The sequence below is a fragment of the Telmatherina bonti genome (assembly GCF_933228915.1).
Source record: "Telmatherina bonti genome assembly, chromosome: 5".
NCBI lineage: Eukaryota > Metazoa > Chordata > Actinopteri > Atheriniformes > Telmatherinidae > Telmatherina > Telmatherina bonti.
Window position 1 is genome coordinate 16,591,988 of NC_136623.1, and position 26,791 is coordinate 16,618,778.

A 26,791-nucleotide genomic window follows, 5' to 3' on the forward strand; every position below is an offset into this window, starting at 1 on the left:
TTATTACTTCTTTTATCTCTCCACGCGAGGCTGTGATTTTTTTTTTCCGCTTACGTCCATCATGATTGTTCTATTCTTCTGAATTGGTCCCTATTGATTCTGACTGAGCTTAATAGGCACATTACAAAGCAAATTCCCTGGTGAAGTGGTGCTGAAGATAGTTTTTCCCCCCACCCCGTTGCTTTTTGATTCATTCCATTTTCAACAGCAGGATAAATGTTGATGATGGAGGACGACGAACTAGACGCTCATCAGGTTGATTCGGATTTTGAGCCGCAAAGCCGGCCTCGCTCATGCACATGGCCGCTGCCTTGCCCAGAGGATTTCCCCGGTGGGCACGAGGTGAGTGGGGGTCTTCCACTGGCCAACATCAAGGTGGAACCTGAGGACGTCCCGGCTTGCAGAGCCGGCCTGGTGGGCGGAACGCCCGGAGAGCTGAAGCATCCAGCCGGGGCCCCGGCTCCAACAGGTACGACTCACCCATGCTTGGCTGGCGCGGCGCTCGACGTGACCGGCTCCTTGCGCAAAGCCAAATCCTCACGGCGGAACGCGTGGGGGAACCAGTCCTACGCGGATCTCATTACCCGCGCCATTGAGAGCACCCCAGAAAAGAGGCTCACGCTGTCACAGATATACGACTGGATGGTCCGTTACGTGCCCTATTTCAAGGATAAGGGCGACAGTAACAGCTCAGCTGGCTGGAAGGTAAGACATTGAGCCCACATGCCCAGCGTAAAGGGGTCTGACGTGTTAATCACAGTGATAATATTGATTATTATTCACCAAGCCATTATGATTCATTCACCTCTTGTGCCTTACACATGTTACCGTGGGACTGCGTGTGAGTAACGCATGAATGGTGCCGTGCCTTATCTTGTCTTAGTTCATTACCGCCGTCAGTCACTCAAATATATCACTGATGGCAGAATGTAATAGACTGAAGACCCTTGCTTTGTGGGTAGCTTCTCTCAACCTAGCAGCAGGAAGTCTACTCTTAATGGGCTTTAGTGATTGTGGTAGTCCACGGAATCCCATCACCTTGGGGTCAGGATAGTTGATTTATTTCCACATTACCAAATGTGTTAGAGTGCAAATTGACAGTCCACATGTTCTATTATTTGGCTATTTAAGCATAGCTTGAAGCAACAGTGTGACACTTGTAGGAAATCACAGGTTGGCTGCCCACAACGTAAATATTCATTGCCCTGTTCACAACTGACCACAGTCCACCACTGCTGCTTGTCTGGCCGAGAGCCTAACCTCCTGGACATCTGCCCATTTTGCTCCCAGCCTCATCTTGTTTCTATTCATTATACATCCGAGGACGGTGAAAGGGGGCAGTGAGATCAGTAAGGCAGCAGTGCTTGTCTTGATGGCATAACTGCTGAGCTGAGCCTTCAGACAAGATGTTAAGTTTGCACCTGACATAGAAATATTTTACACGTTAGTTTGAGACAGAGAATAAACAAGGTATTGGTCATTGTTTTTTTTCCTTTTTTGTGGGTCCATCATCATATTCCAAAATATGCTGATGATGCAAGATTATATATATATATATATATTTGCTTATATATTTGCATTCCCGCCCTCTTTCAAAGCTACCACCAGTTCAGAGAGTTTCCCATTAGCCAGTATTCATGTGTCTGGCACATGAATTAAATTAAATTTGAAAATAATGATGAAGTTAGTGTCATCATATGATTTCTACTTATCCAGAACTATCTAGAAGTGTTGTTCATCACCACACTCAAACCTGATTAAAAGGCAAGTTTTCAACATGGAACTTGGTTTTTGTCTTTTCGGGGAATCGAGCCTTGTCAAAACTTGTTCTGCCGCTGTTACATAACAAACTATCACCAGTTAAACTTGAGTCTCCCCTTTTGGCCTCAGTCTTAATCACACAACACCTGACTGACACTTTAAATTTACCACATTACACTGAGCTGAATGTAGAAGTGCATTCTCAGATAGACTTCGTTTTTTCACTCGCACTGACTGTCTTTATCCAATGGGCCTCTTTACCTAACATGCCAAAGTCCCAGTCTGCTATTTATGAAACTGCAAATTAGTTGGGGTTGACAGTGGCAGTCCATGGCTATTTTAAGACCACAGACGAGACATGGGGCCTATTCCAGGTAATGAAGGGGGATTAGGTGAGCCATTTTAAGCAGGCTTCCTTAATGTCAGTTGCAGACCTGACCTGGTTTTGGTCAGAGACAGGGCGGTAATGTAAACATACACTTTGGTGTCACACATCTTGCTTACATGAGCTAATCAAATAGCTACTAGAAATACAGTCACTTAGCAGCGTTACAGTATGTAAAGAAACACTTTTTGAGCAACTTACTTTTAGAGGGATGTGCTCATCTTTGCTGTGAAATTGACTCATTAGATTATAATCGCATTAGAGTTTCCAAGATTGAGTTCATGAGTTAATAGTGTTATGAAATTGTGTACTCAAAGCTTCAGATTGCACCATATGTCAAAAGATTATGTAAATTATTTTTGATAGTTAAAGATAAGCTATATTGGATAAAAATGAGCTTGTAACTCCCAGTTTTACAAAGTTCACATGAATTCATGTGTCCAATTAAAGTCCGCGAAAGCTCAAATCCATGTTCCGTCCTCTTCTATTCATGCACAGGTGTGCTGTCATGCACATAATTTTACAGTCACATCAAGTAATTATATAAGACAACAACTGAAGTCTAGAAAACACTCCTCATGCCATTTATCATAATAATATAATAATCTCACTATAGTATCACTCTGTAACTCAAACATTTTGTGTGTTCTTGTTTAGTCAGAATAAATGGGAAAAAATAAAATACTTGGTGAAATGCTGATGAAATCAAATTAATTTCAGAGTTTTAGCTTTTGAGTTTCATGGGGAAACTTGAGTACAAGGGTTGGGTTGTGGTTGACAGATAAAAGGCAAAGAAAACTTTCAAAACAGTTTATTAAACCTGAACCACACTCCACTAAGAAGTAAAACACGAAGGTTCTGGAAATATCCTGAAAAGCAGATTGTGCTTCTCAGACCCCTGTTGGAGAGGATGTGATGCTGACTTGATGATGGGTCCTAGTCAGCCAGTGCACCTAGACAGTACCATTAAGCTCCTATAAATACCTAATGGCTTCTGACTTCTAGGAAGGCTGCGGTATTACAAGGTCACTGCTTCCTAATCAGCCTCTTACTGGAGGTAGAATACATAGAATTGTGTACTTGTGAACCCGGTTATGCTTTCCACAGGGGTGCTGTAGATTAGTGGTAGCTTCACTGGCATTAGTTTCCCAGTACTCTTTAGCTAAGCTGATCCAGCCCTAGAAATTTGCACAACTCTGAATTAAGGTTTGTAACTGATACTGAATCCCTTCTTACAAAGAAAACGGGGTTTTATGTTTTCAGGGCCAATTATGTCCGAATGCAGGCATCCATGTGTGCTTTTGGATGCAGTCTGCATTTATGCGTGGGAGAAGCACATGTCAATTGCAACAAAGCATCAGGGTTGGTAGTGCTCTGTGTGGCTTTGTGGGGACTACTGTGGGGGGAGGGGCTGTCTGCTTCTATAGGCGTCTGTGTTTTGGCCCACTGATTGGTCTGACAGCATGTCACTGTGGTGAATGTTATATGTAGTCTCACTCTTGACTTAATGCCTCTAATGGTGGGGTCCCTCATGGTGTAGGGATTGCTTTGTAGGTGTCTAGAAGTTCATTAACTTGAAGGAGGTTAGGTGATGCCACAGTGGGGGGGGATTATGAACAAAAATTCATGGTGCACAAGTGTGTTTTGTGTGTTTAGCATTCAAAGAAAGAAATATATCTGTAATGACACTAGAATATGTGGATGTTTGTATACTTTTTGTGTACAACTGCAGCCAAGGAGCAACTAAGTTGAGAATATCTGTTTGTCTATTTCATATGCATCATTTCCCTCTCTGTGTTTTCTCAGTGCCAGAGCTTTTTCCGGCACTTGGGCCAGTCAGATGCCAGTGGACTCTGCAACAGGTCGCCAAGAGTGCTGGGCAGTCACTCAGACGCCTTAATCCAAAGCGACTAGACTGTTATTTATAAAGTGACTTTAGGTAGAGGTCTGTGAAGGGCCAGCAGGGCAAAGGGTCATGGGGCTTCCTTTATTGACAGAAATCAGCCAGTTCTGAATGTTGGCTCCAAATTAATTTAAAAAAAAAAAAAAAAAATGTAAGTGACAGTGACCGTGTAGCAGTTAGAAGGGAAAAAAAAAAAATCGCCTCTGGGGAAAGTTGGAGGAGAGCAGGAAGGCTGTCTCTGGGTATATGTGTTGTCTTATCTGTGAAAGCGCATAACCCCCCCATCTCCACAGGCAGTCGTATTTATAACATGATCAGATCATATCACTTTATCTAATTGATTTATGGGTAAAAAGACAGACAGACTCTTCTAATCCTGTCACTATGCATGGGCTCTGGCTACTGCTGTAGAGAGACACTTGGAATATGAGAGGGACAAGAATTTTAAACATATGACAGAGAAAGCTTGAGAGGAACTTGCCACGGAGAAACCTAAAGTTTTTCTAGTTTATAGAGTTGCATTTGTATGTGAGTGTGTGTGTGTATACAAATGCTTGTGTCACTTGATGATAGTAGGAGAGTCTAGGGAGACTGGAAACTATCCTAGACTTCAGCTGATTCATAGTTTATCCTCTGTCTTGGCTCAGGGGAGAAGAGTAATTTAAGAGTGCAACACACACTTATACGCTCTCACAAAATGAGAGCATATGATGCATGCTGGACAGATTTATGGTGCAGGATTATGAGCACCTTACATCTCCCCCTGGCTCCTTCACCTGGAGCCAGTTTGGGTTCAGGCAGTATATTTAGCTTGAACTGGGTATCTGATGCCAAGAAACCCATTCTCACTGCCTTTCCCCCCTGTGTAGCCTTCAGGCAGCCGTGGTAGTTCATCACTCACTCAAATGATTAATGTACATGTAAATTACCAAAGCATGGGCACGCATTCAAATATGGGAAACAGCAATCAAGAGACAGTAAAATGAAAAACAATATCATTTCGCCTTTGATATTACTTTGCTCTTCTCTTATCGCTCTATCTACTAGACACCCCTGTTATCTCCCCTTTAATCTCTCTGCTTTCCTCTTATGGCCTGTCTATCTATCCATTAAGCATTCTATACATTCTTTGTGTCTTAGTGGTTTTAGGTACAAGGGCCAATTGAGGTGAAAAGTCTTTCTCAGGGGAGCTGTGGCGTCAGGATTTTGAGCTTTAGCTGAGATCCAGACTGCCTCTAGCAGTCTGCCTGCTTCTCAGAGATATCTCATATCTTAAATTATGATAGATATAATAGGATAACAATGCTGAATTTTACCCAGCTGAACAACTCTGATACCAAGTCGTTTTGAGAACGAGACCATCCAATACCTTATTGAACATGTCAGAACTAATTTGTATAATCTACTAAAGCTGAGTCATTGCCCTGCATTTATTTATTAAATCATCACATTTAACACCAATATTTTTCCTAAATCATAGCAAGACAAGATAAAAAATCTTCATTGTTTTCCAATTGCACTGTTAAAAACTATGGCTTCTTCTATTCTCTCTGGCTCAGACACATTTGCAGAAAACACTTGTGCCTCCTCAAACCACCCATGGAAGAACACTCTGTTCTTAGGCGGGGTGAATCATTTTTTGTTTTGGAAGAGGAGGGGGTGATCAGGAGCGGATGCAACTTTCAGCAGTGTTGTTTTGCTGTCTGATTTGTTTTGAAACCTGTCTGACTTTCAGCGATTGGCTCATAGGGAAGGTGTGGCTTTGTTTGGTAAGCGTGGATTTTTTTTTTTGATTTTTTTTATTTTTTTTTTTTATAGGCAAAACCATTCACAGCTGCAGGGACAGAATGTGGTGTGATGCCATGGAGATTTGATTGGGAGGGGTAGGTCTTTAGTGTTACACCACTGCTGAATGAGAAGTACACATCCTTTTTTTATTTCTATGCTTTAAACTAGGAGTGGAACAGAGAAGGCTTATGTACATTGTAATGTTGCTTGACACACAGCAAGTCCTCGGCACGCACCCACGAAACCCACATTTCAATAAAATTGGAGAAAAAGTTACAATGTTCCTGCTTACTTACTCTCCAGTCACATTCTGATGACACTCCATCCATGTGACTTGTAGTGCCTTTTAAAAAAACAAAAAAAAAAACAAACATATTATCACTGTTTATTCTGTTAGTTTTAAGGCTTTACTCAACAAGTAGATAAGGGAGACTCGGATCATAGCCAGAAAAGATAATATGGAATAGTATCACTCCCATATTATATTTTATATAATAAAGCTTTTATCACGCATTGATTGTATTTCTCATAATGAAATAAGGGCCCTTTAAATGAAATGACCCAGCTTGCTGTTCCAAAGTATAATGTGGAAAAAAAAGTCCCCTTTGTTGCAGATGCTTAATTCAACTTAAAAAAAAAAACAAAAACAAGGAATCATAGCTTGGAGGATTTGTGAGATATGTGGGATATTTTAAATTTTTCTGTACTTTCCTTCTCTTAAGCTATTCAAATACCTTAGCCTACTCTCAAACTGGGAAACGACCATGACGTGATCCTGACCGAGAGGAATATTTGAACTGGAAAATGTTTGAAAAGCTTCAGACACTCACCTGTGAATAAAACGCGTTAGCCCTTATGGTGCTGGAAATTTTGGACTCTGTCTCTAGCGGCATGCTTGTTGCTCATCTGTGTCAATGTGCATAATGCGTGATTGCTATCGTGTGTGTGTGGATGCTTCTCTCTCTCTCTCTCTCTTTTCCCTTTTATGAGTAAGTGTGTGCATGCATGTAGTTGTGTTGTGGTGGTGAGGGGGGCTGATGGGCTCAGTGGGAGCCCGGGTCCCGGGGGAACAGCTCTCGTTAATAATTCAGACGAGGCTCATTATCAAGGCAGCGCAGATTTCTCCCTGATTCCACCTTAATTGCAGGCAGGCTGCTCCACTCAGGCAGGCGGTAGTCACGCTGGGCTGACTCTTTCTGTCTTTTCTCCACCACTACAGGGCCTGCTCAACTCTGTTCTGCTCCGTCTCCGGTATTCACCCCATATCGCAGCAAGACGGCCCTTGGCTAGCCTGCTCTGCATTAACGTACACCTTAATAGCGTTAAATACAATGAATATGTTATTTTTATTTGTAATTAAAGATGTGCTTCATATATTTCCAATTAGATGCAGACTGTGCAGACCCGTTTGGGCATTGCTGTGGAATGTTTTCATTTGTCAGCCAACAAAACAGTGTTGTTGCAGGCTGATTGCTGGATTAATTGATCACAAAAAAAAAAAAAGGGAATAACATCAGTCATTCACAAAGATTTCTTTATTTTTTTAATTCAAACATTTAGATCGAAAACCAGTAAGTTGTAGCTCATGTTATATAGTTTGTGGCTCGTTATTTAATTTAAGTACCATGTGTCTACTAACAGATTAATCCAAAACATGAGCAATAATACCTGATGAGGCACAAAAGCTAATATGTTTTCCATTCATTAGAGGCTTTTTGAAATATTATAATGGCAGGTTTATCCTTGAAATAGCCCATAGCATATAATCATACTGATGACACTGTAGAACGTGATTGATATTATGCTACAATAATACCCTCTTCAAGCCCATGTATAGGCTTATGTAATGCATCTTGTCTTCATAATGTACACTGAGTGATGGGTTTCCATTCAGTCCACTCAGTGAAGCCCTGCAGAGAGAGATCAACATAATGGTCCTGATCTTGTCATACATGTATATGAATATTTCAAATCAAGCCTTTGGAACTAGATGGGGGGCTTTAGATAAACAACACAGATGCTTCTTCCTCTTTGCTCACGCTTTAAGATAAAGTGTGCTCCAAGCTGCATTTCTCTCCCAGCCTCAAAACTGGCTTCTCACAAATCACAGTGCCCATATTTTCTAATTCAATTTTTCTCCCCGTCTGATATCTCTTCCTGTATGCAAGGGATTGATGGCTATGTGCATGTGCATGTGTGTTTATGTGTGTGCATATTGCCTTGTCTGTCCCTGAGAATGAGATGATGTACGCCAATGTAAATGGTGTATTTCACAACGCTTAATCTCTGGACCCTTTCCCAGCAGCCCAGTGCCGGGCACCACGATTCTTTGGGCCTGTCCATCAAGCCCCTGTCAAGGGCCAAAGGACCGTAGGAGAGGAAAGTGGAGTGTGCAAGGGCCGCCGATCAGTTTACCTGAGCAAGGCAGTCCTGGAAAGTGATGGAGGGGGCTGCCTCACAAAGGGAAATGTCGTTAATGCTGAGTGATTGGAGCAAGTGGGGGGAAAAAAAGGAAGGGCATTGGAAAGGAGAAGTCGCAAGAGTTATGTTCAGGAAAGATGCTTGTTATGCTAATGGCTGGTGGATATGCTGTGGCTGAGCCACATGCTCGAGGCTGATGGATGTAACTGCAGAAGTCACCTCGGGTAGTGGATAGTTTGGACCCTGCTGAACTGGGTCACCTGAGCAGAAAAGCCAAAGCTTTGGAAAGAAAAAGCCTCACATGTATGTCTTTGTGCCTGTGCACACTTGTATGTGTGAAACAACCCGTGCATAAGCAAATCTGTGTGGGAGAGCCAGCATATGTGTGGGTAGGTTACAGGATTTGGGTGAGGTAATGAGGTGACTGTCAGACCAGCTGGGATTGAGGAGGAAGGCTTGGGGTTGAGGTACGTTATGGTCATGCAGGGGATGAAATTCCTCCGCTTTTGGATTTGTATGTCAGTGGCATGAATCTGGGTCAGGATACTGGGTCCTGTGTTTAGTATTCTGACCATGTGTGGTCTGAACTCTAAGTCTGCTCATAGCCCTGAATGAACCTAGCACGTCTACCTCACTCGCTCTCCAGACTGTCTCCTTTACCTTCCTGTCTTGCTCTGGCACCCTTTTTTTCTCTCTCTCTGCCTCTTTCTGTTTTTTTCTTCATGTGTTCTCTCTGCGCCAAGAGCATTTTTCCTTCCCCTCCTGTCTCCCTCCTTTTTTCTTCCCATACCCCAGGCTCATTTCCCCCTACCCTTCCTTTTTGTACTCTCTATTCCGCTGTCAGTCATTCACAGCCTTCCCTGCTCTCCTCCCTTGTTCCATTTCACATACAGTCCTCCCCACAAAGTAGCCTTTTTATCACTCATTTCCCTCTTCCCTCGCTTATTTCTGCTGCTTCTTTCATGTGCTTTTGAAATCCCCTTTTCATCTTTAGCGGTCTCCCTCACTTGCCTTTTCTCTCTCTTTCTCTCTAACACATACACAGACACACACACATGCAGGCACACTGGCTCATTCAGTCATTCTTTTATTATCCAAAAACTAAATTGATAAATAGCTCCCTTTCTTCTCCGTAAATGTCACTCGGGGAATTGTCTCTGCTCATTGATTGACTGGAGTAGAGGGATAGCCAGTCAGTGCATGTACAGAAAGCAGACCCATCCTTCCACCACTCAAATAAAAAAAAAAAAGAGAGGAGGTAATGTTTTGTGAGAACTACAGATTGGTTAAGGGTTGGGTCCAGGTTTGTTCTCAGTGAATAATCAGTAAAAGAACCGGTACATTTTGTTCATAACGAATCATCAGTTTTTGGCAGAGACTGGCATTTGCAGAAATGTGAGGTTCAGTCACAGTTAGAGAATCTGAGATGGCATTACCAGCCTAGATTTGCAACATTTGTTTCCCCATTTCATGTAACGTGACAGAATACATGTTATTCACAGTTTAATTAATCGTCATTAGCTCATTCCTAAGTATCAGAAAATGCTTACAAAGGCAAAATACATGTGAACCATGCATCCAAAGCAGATAATGTTCTCTGAACGTGTGTCAGTCAGAAGGGGTTAATAATGCTCAGTCATTTTCTTAATGTCTCTCTCACACTGCCTCAGGCGCTGGAGCTTGATAAAGGTCAAGACTACTGGTGGTTGGATGTCGTCTTTCCTTATTTCATTCTTTGCACTGCTCAACAGGGAGGGGGGAATGAAAAAGTAACGGGAAGTCCACCGCCAGTCATCAACAATGCTGATCTTTGTCTCTTTGTTTTAAGAACTAGGATAAAGAAATGTAATAGGGATGTAGTTGGGAGACCGGGGTGGCTATTGCAGTTGATGGAGATGGGATGAAAATAATAATTTGAGAAAGACAGACATAGAAAGACAAAAAAAAAAGTGAAGAAATGGGAGAAATAGATTAGTAGAGAGTAGATTATGAGGTTTCCAAGCAGGGCTGGAAGCTAGACTTGGCTGCACTTCAGCAACACTCTGCGCACTTCAGCTCAAGTGTGCGTACATTAGTGCAGTCCCATTGCACTTGGAAAACTGTGCTCTCTGAGATGCAACACACACGCACATATATGTACACACATATTCTCGAAGTTAGTGTAAGCTCTGTATCTTCTGCTACTGCATGCAAAGCCCAACAGACATACAGTTAATGTACAGGAGCTTTGCTCTTAAACTTGCATTCACTCAAAAAGCTTCACTGACCTAGTCTTAGTCTCGCTCACCCTTTCTCTGTCCCACACACACACTTGCACACACACACACACACACACACACACACACACACACACACACACACACACACACACACACACACACACACACACACACAGTCTCTTCACTAGCCACCAGATTGCTTCCCGTCAAAATAAATAATTAAATGTGTGCAATAACGGCTTCTGAAAAAAGATCCCTCAATTAGTCCGAAATGGGTAAATGGCGTGGGGTGGGAGCACTGGGAGAAGGAGGAGTTGTACTGCCAGAATACACACACACACACACAGACACACACACACGATCTATTACATAAGGCAAATCATAACCCAAGACGATTTTTACATAGTTGTGCAACGATAATTTGCCCCCTTTCCAATCAGCTTAGTGAAGTCTTTTCTCAAATCCTTACAAGTGATCCAAGCTCAAAGACCGGCTGGCTGAAATGACGTCTAGATGAGTGGTGAGAAGGTGCCAGAAGGGCAGCTGAGAGGCTGCTGCTGAGGTCAACGCAATGTGTGTGTTTGTGTGAGTGTGCATAAGGGTTTGTAGAGCTGTCTTTGTACATCTACAAAGTTGCATGTCTTGAATGATAATTAAGTAAAGGTTGTAATTCATGTTAGTGACTTTGTGTAAGTTAGAAAGAGAGCCGCAGAGTTGGATGTCAGTGTTTCTCTTGAAAAACATATGTCAGTGTGTGGGTGGGCCTCAGGCAAGTCACAGAAGTAGCAAAGGGCAAAAGTTAAAATCTAACGTAGGATGAAAAGTAGGAACTGTAGGATAGATGATGGTTTAAACAATCAGGGTTCTGGAGACATTTACTTCCTGTTTGGCCATAACCGTAAATAGATAGTTTATTCTCAACTAAAACAACCCATTTTATCTTATTTATTTTGTCTTGTCAAATTGCCCTCTCGTGCACTTGATTAGTCACGTGATCTCACCATAAAAGCTCACATACCAGCTCTTATCTGACCCTATGCATCAAAAATCTGTCTGTCAGCTGAGCTGGCATCAGGCCAGGTTATTTAGCCGAACCTCATAATATTGCTGTACAGTTGTCATCAGCAGGGTTGTATTACTTAACTGCACTCACAGCTGGTGCCAACACCAAGCTTATTAATGTTTACTGGGACAATTTTATTACAGAATCAGCCTAATATGTGTGTGATAAAAGCTATGACAGTTATGCAAACAGATGGATTCCCTGAACCTGGAAACCTTCAGCAATAAGCCAAGCGAGGTGCAAATTAGCACTTGCGCTAACAGAGCTAACTTTTAAGAGGCTGATCTGTTTGTTTCAAATGTCATGTTCATTCCAGTATTCAGTTTGGGGTGTTGCTGCAAAGACCAAAGAGATGGAGGGATAGAAATGGAGAAGGGGGATACTTCTAACTAAAGATAGTTTATGAAAGAAATGATGGAGGCAAAGGTTGATGGTAGAGTGGTGCACGAATGACTGTGAACATGAAACATAGTGACACAAAGTGTCAGATGAATGGATAGATTGATGGGCGAGTGTACAAATGAATAAGCTGATAGTGGTATGAATGATGGCCTGGCACATGCAACTGCAGGGGATGAACTGCTGGTGATGCAGTGAGGGATGAAGAAAAAAGAAGTGAAAAGAGCTTATGTCTCACATGTGTAGAACCGTTGTTTCACCTTGCTGCGGTTAAGAGTAGGTCAAGTATCAAAGATGTTCAGAGCAAGGAGAAGATCGGCCATTGATGCAGAGTGGGTGAAAATAGAAGCAGAGGACTGAAATGGAAAGATGGAGAAGAGCGAGGAAAGTGGGATGGGTAAATCTGGAACTCAGGGAAGCAAGGTCTACAGAACACTGCTTAAGTGATAGCATGGCTTGAGAAATGCAGGGAGAGGTATGTCAGAGATATACAGGGTGAGACAGAGTAAGATGGGTGGAAAGGCGGAGGATGACAGAGGGGAGAAAATGACAGAGGAGGGTACCGTGCTGGGGTCGCTGCGGTGGGGTGATTGCGTGACTGAGAGGAAAGTGCATTGCTGTGTGTGTAATGCTCTCAAGACAGATATTAAGAAGTACTGCCCGACTCACGCAGTCACTGCCCCTCTTTCCCCTTTTCGCCCTTACTCTCCTCCATTCTGCTCCTTTTCTTGGTCTCTCCGTCTCCACTAATGATCCTCGCGTCCTGCCACACTGCAGGGCTGAGTGATGCCCACTGACAGCCTCGCTCAGGCGGAAATGCTGCAGCCCCATTTCAGGAGAACTGTGACATACACATGGAGAACATATAGAGGTGTAGCACCTACGCACATACGTGTCTCAGCTCATGCAAAGCTTCTGACAGATGTGTGTATGTGACCGTACAGACACACACACACACACACACACACACACACACACACACACACACACACACACACACACACTGTCTACACACTGACAAAACCCTTCAGTGGTGCCCACAAACGTCCACTATTGTAAATATACCTCCATCCAGCTGCATCTGTACTTAAGTTTATGCAATGGACACAGGAAACTCTGGGCCATCAAGGTAATCACAGGATGCAGCTAGCTGGTTAATGATTCTAACAGCATCTCTTTTGACTTTTCAGCTTGATGGCAAAAACGTTTTTGTGCTTTACATATCTTCATTATATTACAGCTGTAGATGAAGTCACCTGCTCATAAATAAAGCACAGAAACAAGCTTGCATCCAGTTGTGGCATTGGACATGTGCTATCATTGACAGCGGCAATCTTGGTGTACTGGGAGGATGAAAGGGTGGGGAGTAAAATCAGGTTCAACAATTACAGCAGTTTATCCATACACCATAGTCACTGATGGTCTGTAGTCACCCTCTATTGACTTTTTATAAACACATACACAGAGAATAAATCCAGTAACTTTATGTGAATACCTACACGCAATCCCACTACTCAGTAGTCAGCTAGATCCTACCAAAGCATCTTGGAACAGGTGTTTTTGTTCATATCTCCAAAATTTAGTAGTATCACAATTTGTAGTTAGAAAATGTGCGATTGCCATGACAGTAATTATGTGATATGCAGCCAGTTCCCTCCATGCACTAAGATTTGTAACCTCAAACAATGCATATTTTGCAAACTCATTCATGTATTCTGTGAAATCTAATCCCAATCATGTATGTTTCTAATACTAGTTGCTTAATAATGACACAAAGGAATAACATCATTGAGACATAAGCTTAGTGTCTGTAGGGAAATAAATTAAAGAAAGCAGTAATCTTTTTAAAATAGTATAAAACGGCAGCATTTACACTGTGAAACCATGTGGCTACTTATAAATATATATATATATATCTCTTCAAATGTTTTTATCAATTATTTTTTTGCCAAGTGTTCAGAAATAAAATCTATAAATCTGCTTTTCACAGCTTCTAAATTTGGTGTAGATGTATGATCCAAACTCATGGGAGTTTCCGTGACATGTACATATGCAATTTCACCATTCTGTTTTTAAAAAAAAAAATCTAAATCAATGATGATAGCAAAACTTAAAACTTTATGTATATATTACATTATGTAATACTCCAGACATATAATAGTGCTGGTCTTATTCTTGACTCCTTGAACTCTTTAAACATAAGAACTGCACATGTAAGCTCATGCTGTGCTCTCCATATAAAAACTTATTTTTTTTCCCTAATGCAAAACCATACCAACTAGTACCCTCTGATCCGTTTCTTATGACTCTTACTTGTCCGTATGAGGTTTCTTACATGAGGTCTTAATCTGAACAGATGCCCCAATGCAGACTACCACAGAGAGGTTTGGAATTAGGTCACAGCATCTCACTCATCTAATTAGATGCAGTGAGAGTATACATGTTGATGCACATGAATGTGTGCCTGTATATGCGTCCACACGCTAGCTGCTCTTAATCCCTAGGTGGCCTCTATAGTAATCAAGAGTCCCGGGAAGAAGTGTTAACCCGCATTCCTGTTACTATCCACAGGTTTTTTGGGATATCTCTGATGTTGCTGTTTGAAATAATGATGAAGTGACATAGATGGAGCGATAATGAGGTTGAAATTATCAGCAGGGTGAAAGAAAGGTCAGGTTCAGCAATAAAAAATTGCAATAACATTCAATATTCAATAAGCTCAAGTTGAGAGGATGCTTTGGCCTGTACGTGTTCCATATTTTCTATGATTCAGCTGAGTTTCGGTCTGTCGGTGAGAATGTAGCGCCAACTTCTCTGTGGAAGTATATTGCATTTAAGGTTAACTGGCTCTTCACATCGCTCTTTTAAACCCCACTGGCATCTTTTTTTGAGATGCATGCATGTGGGGGGTGAGGAAAAAACATACCTGCTTCTGCAGTTTTAATGGCCACTCATGGTTTTCTTTTAACTCCCGGATATGTTTGTGTGCTAAGTAAAGTTTTACCTCTAGAACTGCATTGTACATCAGCTACATGGAGTGTCTGTGTTATGGTGCTGTGCTGAGGAGAGGGGTTACACAGCCAGTATATGCTGTGAGGAGGGCTGAAGAAGCTGAGGTGCCGTGTGCAGGCATGCGAGCAGAGGCATGTGTGGCAGAAGAAGGTAAAGAAAGAAAGAGTAGCACAGGGCTAACCTTAATTAAGTTTTCAGGAGCCTCTTAAAAGGTCATGGCACGGCTCTGCACCCCCTTACAAGTGCAACCACTGCCAGGCCTTGCCAAAATTCCACTTTGCCCCTTCCCTCCTTTCCTTGTCTCCCTCCCTCACCTCCCTATTGCGATCTATCCAGTCATCAGCCCCCCATCTGTGCACATTAGCCATTCATGAACACACTCATTAGGGTGGGAGTTTGAAGCGATTGTGTTCTCTAGTCTGCGGCTGGAGCGTGGCGATTAATATTTCAGCGTCTCCCGCCGAGGAGCTGAGAGGAAGTTTGGCCCTCTTAGGCTAGAGCGGGAGACTTGCCCCCCCCCCCAACACTCTCCATGCACACACAATCCCAGAAAACCTTCCCCCACCTCCCCTCCGCCTCTCTCAGACGGCCTTGCAACTTACAGTGCGTTGCTCCCTGATTTCCTTTTATTGCATATGCACTCATGGTCTGGATGCACATTTTGTTCACACAAATATACACACACGCACACACACACACACAGAAGCACACACATATAAGACCCTAACTCAAACTGACTTAACTGGGCTCTTTTTGTTTCAGAAAAAAAGGGTAATGGAGGGAGGAATGGCAAATTCTGTCTCTTGTTGTGCCCCCATATTCCTCATTCCTCTCAGTTGGGAAGGAATGTCCTTTTCTCACCACACATCATTCTGTGCCCTCATAATCACACACTGAATTGGCTAGGCTTGGGTTTGGGGTGGAGAGGTTCTGATGAGAGGTGGGTGGGTGGTATTCTTCCCTGTATAGAGAAACTGACTTCATTCAAACCAATCAATACCCTCCCTGGTGTGTACTGTACATGGACACTTAAAATATGAGAATTTGAGGCAGCCAGGGGCATCATGGGTTATCAGGCTGTCAATATTAGAATCACTGCTCCTGCATGCAGAAATCCCTCTGACCCTGCTGGAGAGATCTCTTCTTCTTGATTTCACAAGCATCCTGCTACAGAGACCATGTCCACATGAGCTTGGATTAATTTGAAAACCCATTTTTCCTCACTGTTTGGGCTCTACTCTTAAGTAGCGGTTCTGTCAACCAATAGTTGCTTTTTTTTCCCTAAACTATCCTCACCCTATTACTCCTAAAATACATCAGCACTTGACAGTTATTAATTAGTGTGGCTTAAGCATGTCCTAATGTGAGGAATCATCTCATTCTGCTGTGTAATTATTTGTAAGTATTTAGGCCAAGAGAAACACTTTGGTGCTCAAACCTAACCTTGTTCCCCAAATCTAGAAAGATAGTGGTTTGAACTGAATAGTATGTATTACCCTGGAATGGAAATTAAATGGTTGGTTAAGATTGTTTTATTTGGCAGGTTTGAGGACATAAACTGCTTATTTCCTTGCACTGGAAGTAATTTATTCAATATGCTAATATAGTTTGAAAACCCACTTTCTCTATTTTGTTTCTCTGTTCAATTCAAAGTGAAATTCTCTCCAGTACAAAATAAATCTTTTTCAATCAATTATCCATCTAAAAATGTGATGAATGGTTATATAAAGCAATGGCATTATCATTTATGCACTTAAATCTACTATACTGAAACCTTTTGAATAAGTTAATTTGATTTGATTACTGCAGCCTCATAGAGTTTTGCCATGCATTGACAGAGAAGAGGGGCTCTGGTCAAGTTTTCAAAAGTTTGAATAGCTTATTTGATTTCATTTACGCATGGGTAAATGAAACAGTAAATGAAACAGTATTTCAACAGCTTTGTTAGCATTACAAATTTTCAACCATATTTTCCCAATTTAAATGCCATTTTTACACATACAGGATATCAAATAAAGTGCAGTGGAGAATTATTGGTTACTATGAGGTGCAGTTGTTAAGCTAAAAATTATGATATATGTTTGTTTTTGTCATTGACAAATCAGTGGGAAACAATTTGAAAATGCAAATTGCACAAAAACATCTAACATAAAACTTTGCTACTGAGTTTAGACACATAAACATGGATGTTGCAAGATGCAAAGATACAACAGCAAGTGGTAAAATAAGCACCTTGCAGGCCATTTAGTATAATTGTACCGGTGTGTAAATACACTTTGTGTATAAAAAGCATGTGCATATAGCTATTTAAATGTATCATTATCAAGCTTCTCCAGAGCCTGCTGAATTTGCCCACTGAGTTAGTGTGCTGGTGGATGGGAAACCTCTAAAACATGGAGGGTTTTTCAAGAAATAATTTAGAAGCACTGCAGTATGATTTGTTATGTACAATACTGTAAATACTCTGACTCCTCAGTGCGTTTCAATCATTGAAGGATGGAGACTGTCACTGAAGGTCAAAGTTGCTTTAGGGAAGACATGGTTACAAAGGAAATTTTCTCCATATCCCCTCTAACTACCAAAACCTTTGTGATGTAGATCCCAAGACCCTTCTTTTGTGCCTTACCCACCTCTGCCCTCTCAACCTCTTCCCTGCGCAGATAAACCATGCTTTTCATTCTGAACATGCCACTCCGCATCCATTCTTTTTCTTTATAAAGGTGTATGAATAAGTGGGGTCCATGGTGTGTGCATGAGTAATTGAAGCCTGCAAGCTGAAGTGTAGCATGTGGGTAGGTATTCACAAGAAGCATTGGTTGGTGCACTGCACATTGATGGCTAATGAAGTTCCTCTGCACCTCATAGCCCTATTAAACTGCTGCCCCCTACCTCTAGCCACTTCACCCCCCACCTCTTGCCTTTTTTCTCCCTGAGGGAGAGTTGGCAGGGAGCGAGCTGGCTGCTATGGCAACAACAAGGAAACCTCCCTCTCCCACAGGTCTCCTTAGCAACTGGTAGTTTGGCATTGCAGTAATGAGTGTGCCCGGTGTGCCAGGCTTTGTGTAATATTTGTATGTGTGAGCTGAGTGTGTGTCTGTGTGTGTGTTTGTGATAGGGGCAATGGATTTCTGCACAGTTGTGTGTGTATAATATATATATATATATACATATATATATATATATATATATATATATATATATATATATATATATATATATATATGTATATATATATGTATATATATATATATATATATATATATATGTATATATATACATATATATATATATACATATATATATATATACATATATATATATATATATATATATATATATATATACATATATATATATATATATATATATATATACATATATATATATATATATATATATATATATATACATATATATATATATATATATATATATACATATATATATATATATATATATATATATATATATATATATATATATATATATGTATATATGTATATATGTATATATATATATATATGTATATGTATGTTTATGTTTGAGCATGAATGTGTGGCTGTTGGGTATAGCTTTCTAATGTACGAGAGTTAAAATATGTGAAGTGATGTGGGGGTAGTGCTTTAGAATTGTCTTTTAAAATCCTAATTTATTTATTTAAAAGAAATATTATTTCATTAAAATGTGACCAAACACGGCCTCTTGACTTGGTTTGTGTTGGATCCATTTGTTTTCTTTCTGAGTGTTTGTCTTTGTGCCCTCTGCAGATGTGTCCGTGTTTGTGTGTTGTTTCTCCCCTCTGTAATTGTGGTCATTCTTCTCTAAACTGTGAAATTGAAGCAATTAAAAGGACAATCTGATGAATTTTGCATGCCATGTGCATGGCTGGCTATGAGTTTCCTGCTCTGCTGAAATTAAATTAAACGCTGAGAATGATTTTTATTAAAGTGTGATCGGAGGTGTGCACTGACCTTTAGAATGTAGGAAATGAGATTCTCATTGTTATGAATGAGATTATGTAGAGGCTGAGTGTGAAAAAAACAGGGTATGCATCAAGGTTCTATTGTTGGCTGACAGTTTCTTTGTATATAGCAGAGGGCGGTTTCAATATAATCAAATCCACACTGGCTGGTGGCTATTAAATGGACTGATACACAAATATTGACATACATGCACTCATAAATGTAGGCTCATTTGCACACACTTGCATGCACGCAAATCTTGCAGATCTTGTAAAAAAAAAAAAAAAATTAAGAGCTATAAAAGCCTCTCCAGAAACGTGTTGGTCTTTAACAAAAGCATGGCAAGCCCAGTGGAAAATGTTAGTTTGCTCCCAAGACGAGGTGTGAAGCGCGAGCAGGCGGCCGGCCCCACAGGTGGCCCAGCCCAAACACCTGTTGTGTGAATCCTTCGTGGGAGGGTGTGAGGTCTGCCTACCTTGCAGGTCCCAGTGGAAAAACCACACCCATGCTGTACTGTGGCACGTGCTAATTCATGTGCCCGCACCAACTCTGAGGCTCCCCTGTCCTGTGTGTGGGCGTCAGACGTGATGCCCAGATTGTGTCCCCTTTGCGCCCACCGGAAACACTCGGCTGTCCCTGGCATCAGGCGAACGGATTTTCCGATCCCCCATCAGGGTCTCAGATGCTCTTCTAATCTGTCAGCATCTATTTTTACCCACTAAAGCTGCGGCAGCCCTTCTCAACCCACACCCTGCCACCCGATGCCAATCCTTCCCTTGGCGCCAGGGTGAGCGTGGCCGATGAGTCGCCAGCCATTGGCTGCAATTAATGCACAGTCAGGCAGGAATCCCCCACCAACTCCATCACACCCTTCTCCACAGCCATGTCCTGATCTGAGGCTACCAGACTCACTACCACATATTTACTTTCCATTTTAAACATTTTTATAAATGGCACTCCTGCAGTGTTGCAGAATAATAGGTTTGGACTCAGAGCACCTTTCATAGTGCTTGAATCACTCTACTGTGCAGACTCAGTCTATTCTCGTACAAATCCACCTCAGGGAATTCACATTTGAATTGTACCTGCTCAGATTTGGTGTTGAGTTTAAGGGAAAGTTCTGCCTATAAAAAGGATATTTGTAAGCTCCTCACTTGACCTTAATGATCCCGTAACAAACTGTTTTTTTTGTCTTTCTTGTTCAGAATACTTATACTTGATCAACAGTTGCTACCAATCCTTAGAGACATAACAGTGATAGTCTAAAATACATGCATTTCTTAATCCCGTTTTTTTTTTTTGTCAACAAAGACTACAATGTGCCTTGCATGCCAATACAGTCGTGACCACTGCTGTGGAGGCGATGATGGCATGTGGCAGAGAAGTAACTGTTTCTCACCTCCTAATAAAAGAGACTCCTTTTTAATCTTTTCAATTTGATTGCATTCCAAAACAGGCCCGTCTGCCCATCTGTCTCTCTTAAAGAAGCTTCCTAAAGGGATTTTAATCATCTGACTCTGGGCTTCTCAGGCAAATAACTACATCTCTCTCTTTCTCTGTCTCACACACACACACACACACACACACACAAACAATTTCCAATTTTCTCTCTTGTACTCACTGTCAAAGTCTCACTTGTCTTTTCTCTCTGATACACTATATCATCAGTGCCATATCTGTGCTGCCATTAGGCCCTTTAGCAACACTTCAAGTCCCTCCTCAGATGCATAAAATTCCCCCAACTCTGTCCCTATTAATCCACATAGCTCTAAATTCTTTATTTCCCTTCAAAGGGACAGCGTGAGCCGTAACATCAATCACGGAAAGCGAATATTTAGCTGCCGCTAATTTCCACCAATAGCCTGGAGACAGGCTTAGCTGACAAAACTCATTCCTGCACTGAACAAAACTGCTTGTGTTGAAACCTCCCCTCCCCCTGATCCCTCCTGCCTTCTGTACAGGCAGAAACAGCATCACAATAAACACAGTTAGTGCTTCTGTTACTCCCCGTTGATTTAGGCTTATCAAATGAATGTGCACCATGGAGGGATACCCTTTGACAATACATAATAGATCCATTTTGCATGAAATGGTTTGGTAATACCAGTCGAGTGTGGCAAACGGCTTTACCCGGTGCCACTACAAGAACAGCTGCTGTGTTCTTAGCTGGGCAAGCGCGCCACACTGCTTCACCCTTGAGGTTGTTTGAATCGGGTGAGTGGTTTCTTTTTGCTGGTTCCCAGACTCCATTCACAGTCCTTAGTTTCTCGCTAAGTTCTGTTTGAATGAGTGCACATTTGCCACAAGTTGGGTTTTATAAACCATTTGACCTGTTTCCTTGCCCCTCTGTGTGTGAGCAGAAAAACTGGATTCTGACGGGGCCTAATGAAGGGGGATGGGCGAGTGGGGGGCATTTTGAGGGCACTCTTTTGTGTGGCTTGGAGGGGCCCCTTGTGGTACCTCTTATTCCCAGCCCTTATGCACTGGACCCTCCACCACAGCTGAACCCATGCCAGTCAATCAGGTTATTTCAGATTTCAGAATCACTGAGCACATTATAACAAACCCTCCCCCATCTACCAGCATCAATTCCCAAAGTTTTTACCTAATTCACATTGGGAGTGGCAATAAAAGGATGTATTGGAAATCTAGCCAAAGTGGGCAATTGTGCACAGTAACTTAACACCAAACACTGTGTCCTTTACATGTTGTGAGAACAGTGAGCGGATGCTTTATTGGGCACCCAAGCAGGCCTCAGAATGCAGGTAGATTGTGTAGTTAAATCAGATTTTGATGTACTCTAACTATAGCACTGATCAACGGAGAGTAACCGAAGCGCTAACTGTGTTTATTGTGACTAAACTCCATTGATTCTAAGCACTAAAGAGGTCTCTCCAGTGTCTAAATTAATCCGATTTAGCATGTTGAAGAAGGGAGGGAGAACAGTAAGGCAGTTCATTTGTATTTTAAGATTTGCAAGAACCAACTGATTGGATCTTTAAAGTTATTATTGAGGATGAAACCCACCAATCTGGCCTTTCTCCTCAACAGATACTGAGCTGTAATCTGACAGACTGGGTTCAGACATTTTCCAGTCTCTTTAGTTTGAACTCAGTTCCATCCTTAAGCTCACAAAAAAACTCCTGCTGTTCAGTGCACCTGTGTGTTGTGGAAAAAGTGCCAACATGTCAGATTTGTTTTGAGAGAGTCTAAACTTTTAATCTGAGGACAAAGAATCCTATTCCGTGCTTTGGTATCTGTTGTCTAAATATCTAAATCTGCCATCAGGATTTTAAGATCTTAATGAGAGCTGAACCCGAGCAGATTCTGCAGCGACTTAGAAAGCCTTGTTCACCTTAATTGGCTTTGATTTGTCTGTAAGCTTTCATCCTTAACCTCTTTTGTGTTTTGGCTGAATTAACTTAGTTGTGTTTTAAGACCAATGAGAGTGGATGTTCCTAACAACAAAAAATAATACAAAGACGCCATGGCACTACTTATGACTCCATCTGTTCTTTCCATCATTATTGGACCAGGCAGTGGATCTTTTTGCATAAGCTCAGACACTGGTTCATTCATTATTTAGAGCCCTCTCCACCAGGCCCATTGTATTAAAGGGGTATGATTTGAATAGGAAGTAGCTTCCTGGACCCAAGCGTGTGATGTGTGTGTTCCTCTGTCATTGTATGTTTCTATGGGCTTCATTCGTCTGCCTCACCGAGCCAGGGGGCTGAAAGAGAATTTCCATTTTATGAATATTTAATACATAATAAAGTTTTCAATTTTATTCTGTTCAAGCTGTGGGGGTAAAAATGTGGCACAGCCAACCCTCAAGGACAGAGCACAGAATAAAGGTAGTTGATTTGATGGAGGCATCAAAAATATGGTTAACATCAGCTCACTGCCCTGTCATCTACTATAATACACACACAAACATTAGAACCTCTTCACCACTGCATCCTATAAAGGCTTTATATTGTCCATTTCCCACTTTACACACTTTCCTTATTTTGTATTACTGTAGGATCATAGCATATCCAGGCTGCCTGCTGTGACTGTGGTGAACTGGCATAGCTCTGTGTGAAAGACCCAGCTGGGAGTGCCCCTGAATCAACTTGGGATTAGCCCAGGATTGTCTGGGATTACTCTGGGATGGAGGGGGATTAGCAGTGACTGCCTGTTTCAGGGGCGTGAGGGACATAGGCTGACCAAATTGCCCCTGACTCAGAGAACAGGAGGCAAACTGAACCACACCTATGGTGGAACCACCTGCAACCTGAGCTATTCTTAGATTCTAAAATACACACTCTCAGAAACAGGATGGGAGTGAAAAACATGTGCTGTCAGAAAACCATCAGCCAATGATGATGATGCCATGGCTGGCCACCATCCGAAATCTCTCAAATCTCTCTAGCAGGTGGATTCATCAGATAAAGAGGGTTTGGGATGATGACAAATCCCTCCAAGTTCAATGGGGCTGCTCTTCCCTCATATGGGGGATAAATTGAGATTTGAATCAGACAGGTCACACAGAGTGGCAGCGCGAAGTGCTTCAGCTCTCTGAAAGATGCCCCATTTACAACCAGCCGTGGTGGAAAGGCTTGAAAGCTTACATATGTTTTAATTCAGGCATGCACAGGACTTGATGGGGGATGATTTGGAGTGGTATGATAGGTGGATGATCCAGCCAGAGTGAGACAGGGAGTTGGCGCGGCACGTAGAGAAGCCGTCAGAAGCAGGGAGCGGGCATCCCCTGCGGACCTGCACTGCCAAGATGAAAGGCTGCTTAGTGTTGGAGCAGCAGCATCAAACAGCCGCCTCTTCTTGCATCCTTTTCCCCATCCCCCACTCTCCCTCCATTTTTTTCTCTTACTCTCTTGACTCTCACCACAATATGATATAGTTCTGCCATTGCACGTTTACCCGGTTGCCATGCTGATGCAATGCCGGAGGTGTCACAGCAAGATAACCCAAGGAAGCATTCACAGATCACCTGAATACAGCTCACCTCCCGTTTATGTGTTTTCTTCACTGCAATTTGATTTATTTGTTTCCCTGCTGTACAATTCTATGTGAATACAAATAATCTGCAGCATAATGGAGATGGTGGAAGTTGGGGAAACTCTCAGTCTGAAGCAATCTATTGTACTAGTATATTCCCAAACCACAGAAGATGCTTTTGATTGGATATTTTTTCTACTTGCACATCAAAATGTGCATGTGTACATAAAAAAAAAAAAAAGCCCAAATTGCCACATTTAGCAACCCTTGAGATGTAAATGATAGATTTAAAAAAATAAAACAAAACACAAAACTTAATCCTATGAATTACTGAGCCAGTGACTGTACTCATGGGCATAGAGGATAATGAGAAAGTAATTGGTGACACACTTTATATCTGATGGCAAAGAGATTGAATGCAGAAGTGGAAAATGACTTATGTCCATAGAAGTGTGCAAAATAAGAAAAAGGGAAAATCTGCACAGAAATCTAAGCTGAAACATGTAGTACTCAGTGACAAAAGAGACAGTGTGATAAAGACAGAACAAGAGAGGGAAAGGGAGATAGGCAGCAAAGGTAGATGTCAGAGGGTGGGATACATCCATTAGCCTTCCTTGCTCCTGGCTCAATCTTGCAATACAACCCCTGCTTTTCCATTCAAGCTATGAGAGTGAAAGAGACAGGGCTGGCACTAAGCCAGACTGGCACAAACTTCAAACATACAGCATGCTCAACCTCAGCAGCTTACATCAGCCCAGCTAAAGGGAGAAGTACTGGAGGACAGATGGATTTATGGAAATGAAAGTAGGAGGATTGACATAGAGAAGGACATTCTTTCAAGACCAAGTCTCGGGTCATTTCAGGTTGAATGAGTCTGACAGGATCTTGCTTTTTGCCAGATGTGGCTGATTACCTATCTCTGCAGTTTGTTTAACCAGTAATAATCATGTAAGCATCTGTCATGATTACTTTTAACAATTTCTCTGAATAAGTTTGTATTTATAAGAGCGTTACTGATGTTTACAACTGTGGTTGTGGTTTGTTGTGTTAAACCTTTCAGCAGAATGTATTTAAACCTCTCATGTTATTTACCTACCAGTTTGTGTGGAAATGGCAATTAATGTGATATATATTACAATGTATCGAGTCATCTCTTTCATGGTTTCCTCTTTCCTTTTTCCACAGAACTCCATTCGACACAACCTTTCTCTACACACACGCTTTATCCGGGTGCAGAATGAGGGAACAGGGAAGAGTTCTTGGTGGATGCTCAACCCAGATGGAGGGAAGATGGGAAAGGCCCCACGGCGGCGAGCAGTCTCCATGGACAATAGCACCAAATACCTAAAAAGCAAAGGCCGCATCAGAGGCAAAAGAGTAGGCCGTCCAGGGATTGGAGCTGTGTCCTCTGTGGTGGGGCTCCAGACCTCCCCAGATCATGGTAGCCCTTCACGTAAAGGCCTACCAGCAGCTGCAGGTGCATCTGGGACAGATGGAGAATTTGATGCTTGGACAGATCTCCATTCCAGGGCTAGCTCATCTGCCTCCACTTTGAGTGGGCGTTTGTCACCCATCCTTGCAGAGGGGGAACCAGAAGAACCAGAGGAGGGTGGCCTGTCCTGTTCTACCTCCCCTCACCTCTACCCTTCCCCAACTAGTGCCCGTTCTCCATCTATGGGTGCAGGGAATCATTGTCCCCCTCTTGAGCAGCTTCCTCAGCTGGCCAAACTAACAGGTGCGATCAGTTTGGATGAACAGATGATGGAGGATGGTTATCATCATCATCAGCCACAGCAGCAGCAGCACCCGCAGCATCCAGCTGTTGGCAGACATAAGCACCAAACCCCTGTGTATCACTACAACTCTGCAATGAAGGGGCAGAGTTCCTATGGTTCTGCAGTCTACGGTGCAACTGGCATGGGTATGCTGCATCACCACTCACCCATGCAGACAATTCAGGAGAACAAACCTGCCAGTTTCTCCGGAACAATGCGTGCATACTCCAGTACAAATGCACTGCAGAGTCTACTAACAGGTGGCTCTGCTGGGCAACAATACTGTTCCAAGGACATGATGCTGGGACAGGAAAGAGAAGCTCATTCTATGATGGCTCAAGCCAGTAATGGTGTAGGATCCAACCATCATAGCCACCATCCTGTCCACCACAATGGGCACCGACACAGTGGACCTCATAGCCATAACAGAACTCATAGCCATACTCCTAGTCATAATCATAACAATGTAACCAATCACAACTCACCTCACAGCCTGTCTCATAACAGTCACAACCTCGGCCGGAGCCACAACCACACACCGCCCCAGGCTGCAGCACTTACCCCACGTGGGAGCAACAATCAGTTACAGGTCTATAACCATAAAGCTCCCTACTTGTACAGCCCCCCTTCACATGCCCACCTACCAGCTTCAACCACCCTACCCCCAAACCCTGCAGGTATGCTTGGCATGCCCCAAGACTCTTGTCACGTGGCCACCACTCCTCATCCTCGTCACAATCATTACCCAGACTCACAGCACCAGGGCATGACCAATGGACCATACCACCCTGGCCAGGGGATGGGAAATTGTTCTGTTGGGAGTAACTACCATGGCTATCATCAGCCACACCCCCATGAGAGACTACCAGCTGACCTGGACATTGATATGTTCCATGGTAGCTTGGACTGTGATGTAGAGTCCATCCTCCTCCATGACATAATGGACTCTGGGGAGGAGATGGATTTTAACTTTGACTGCTCCCTTGCACAAGGGGTGGGCATCGGCATGGGCATGGGAATGGGTGTGACTATGGGTATGGGAATGAGCGGTCTGGCTGGTCCACAGCAAACCCATAGCAATCAGAGCTGGGTGCCTGGTTGA

The 26,791-nt window shown here is 42.5% G+C and overlaps 1 protein-coding gene across 1 annotated transcript; it reads left to right on the plus strand.

Annotated features, from left to right (window-relative positions):
* Positions 1-216: 216 nt before the first annotated feature.
* On the plus strand, positions 217-26,791 carry LOC306755531 (forkhead box protein O6-like; the record flags this gene model as incomplete). Its single annotated transcript, XM_079239943.1, has 2 exons — positions 217-705; positions 25,100-26,791. 2 exons carry the CDS (start codon positions 217-219, stop codon positions 26,789-26,791), a joined length of 2,181 nt encoding a protein of 726 aa, XP_079096069.1.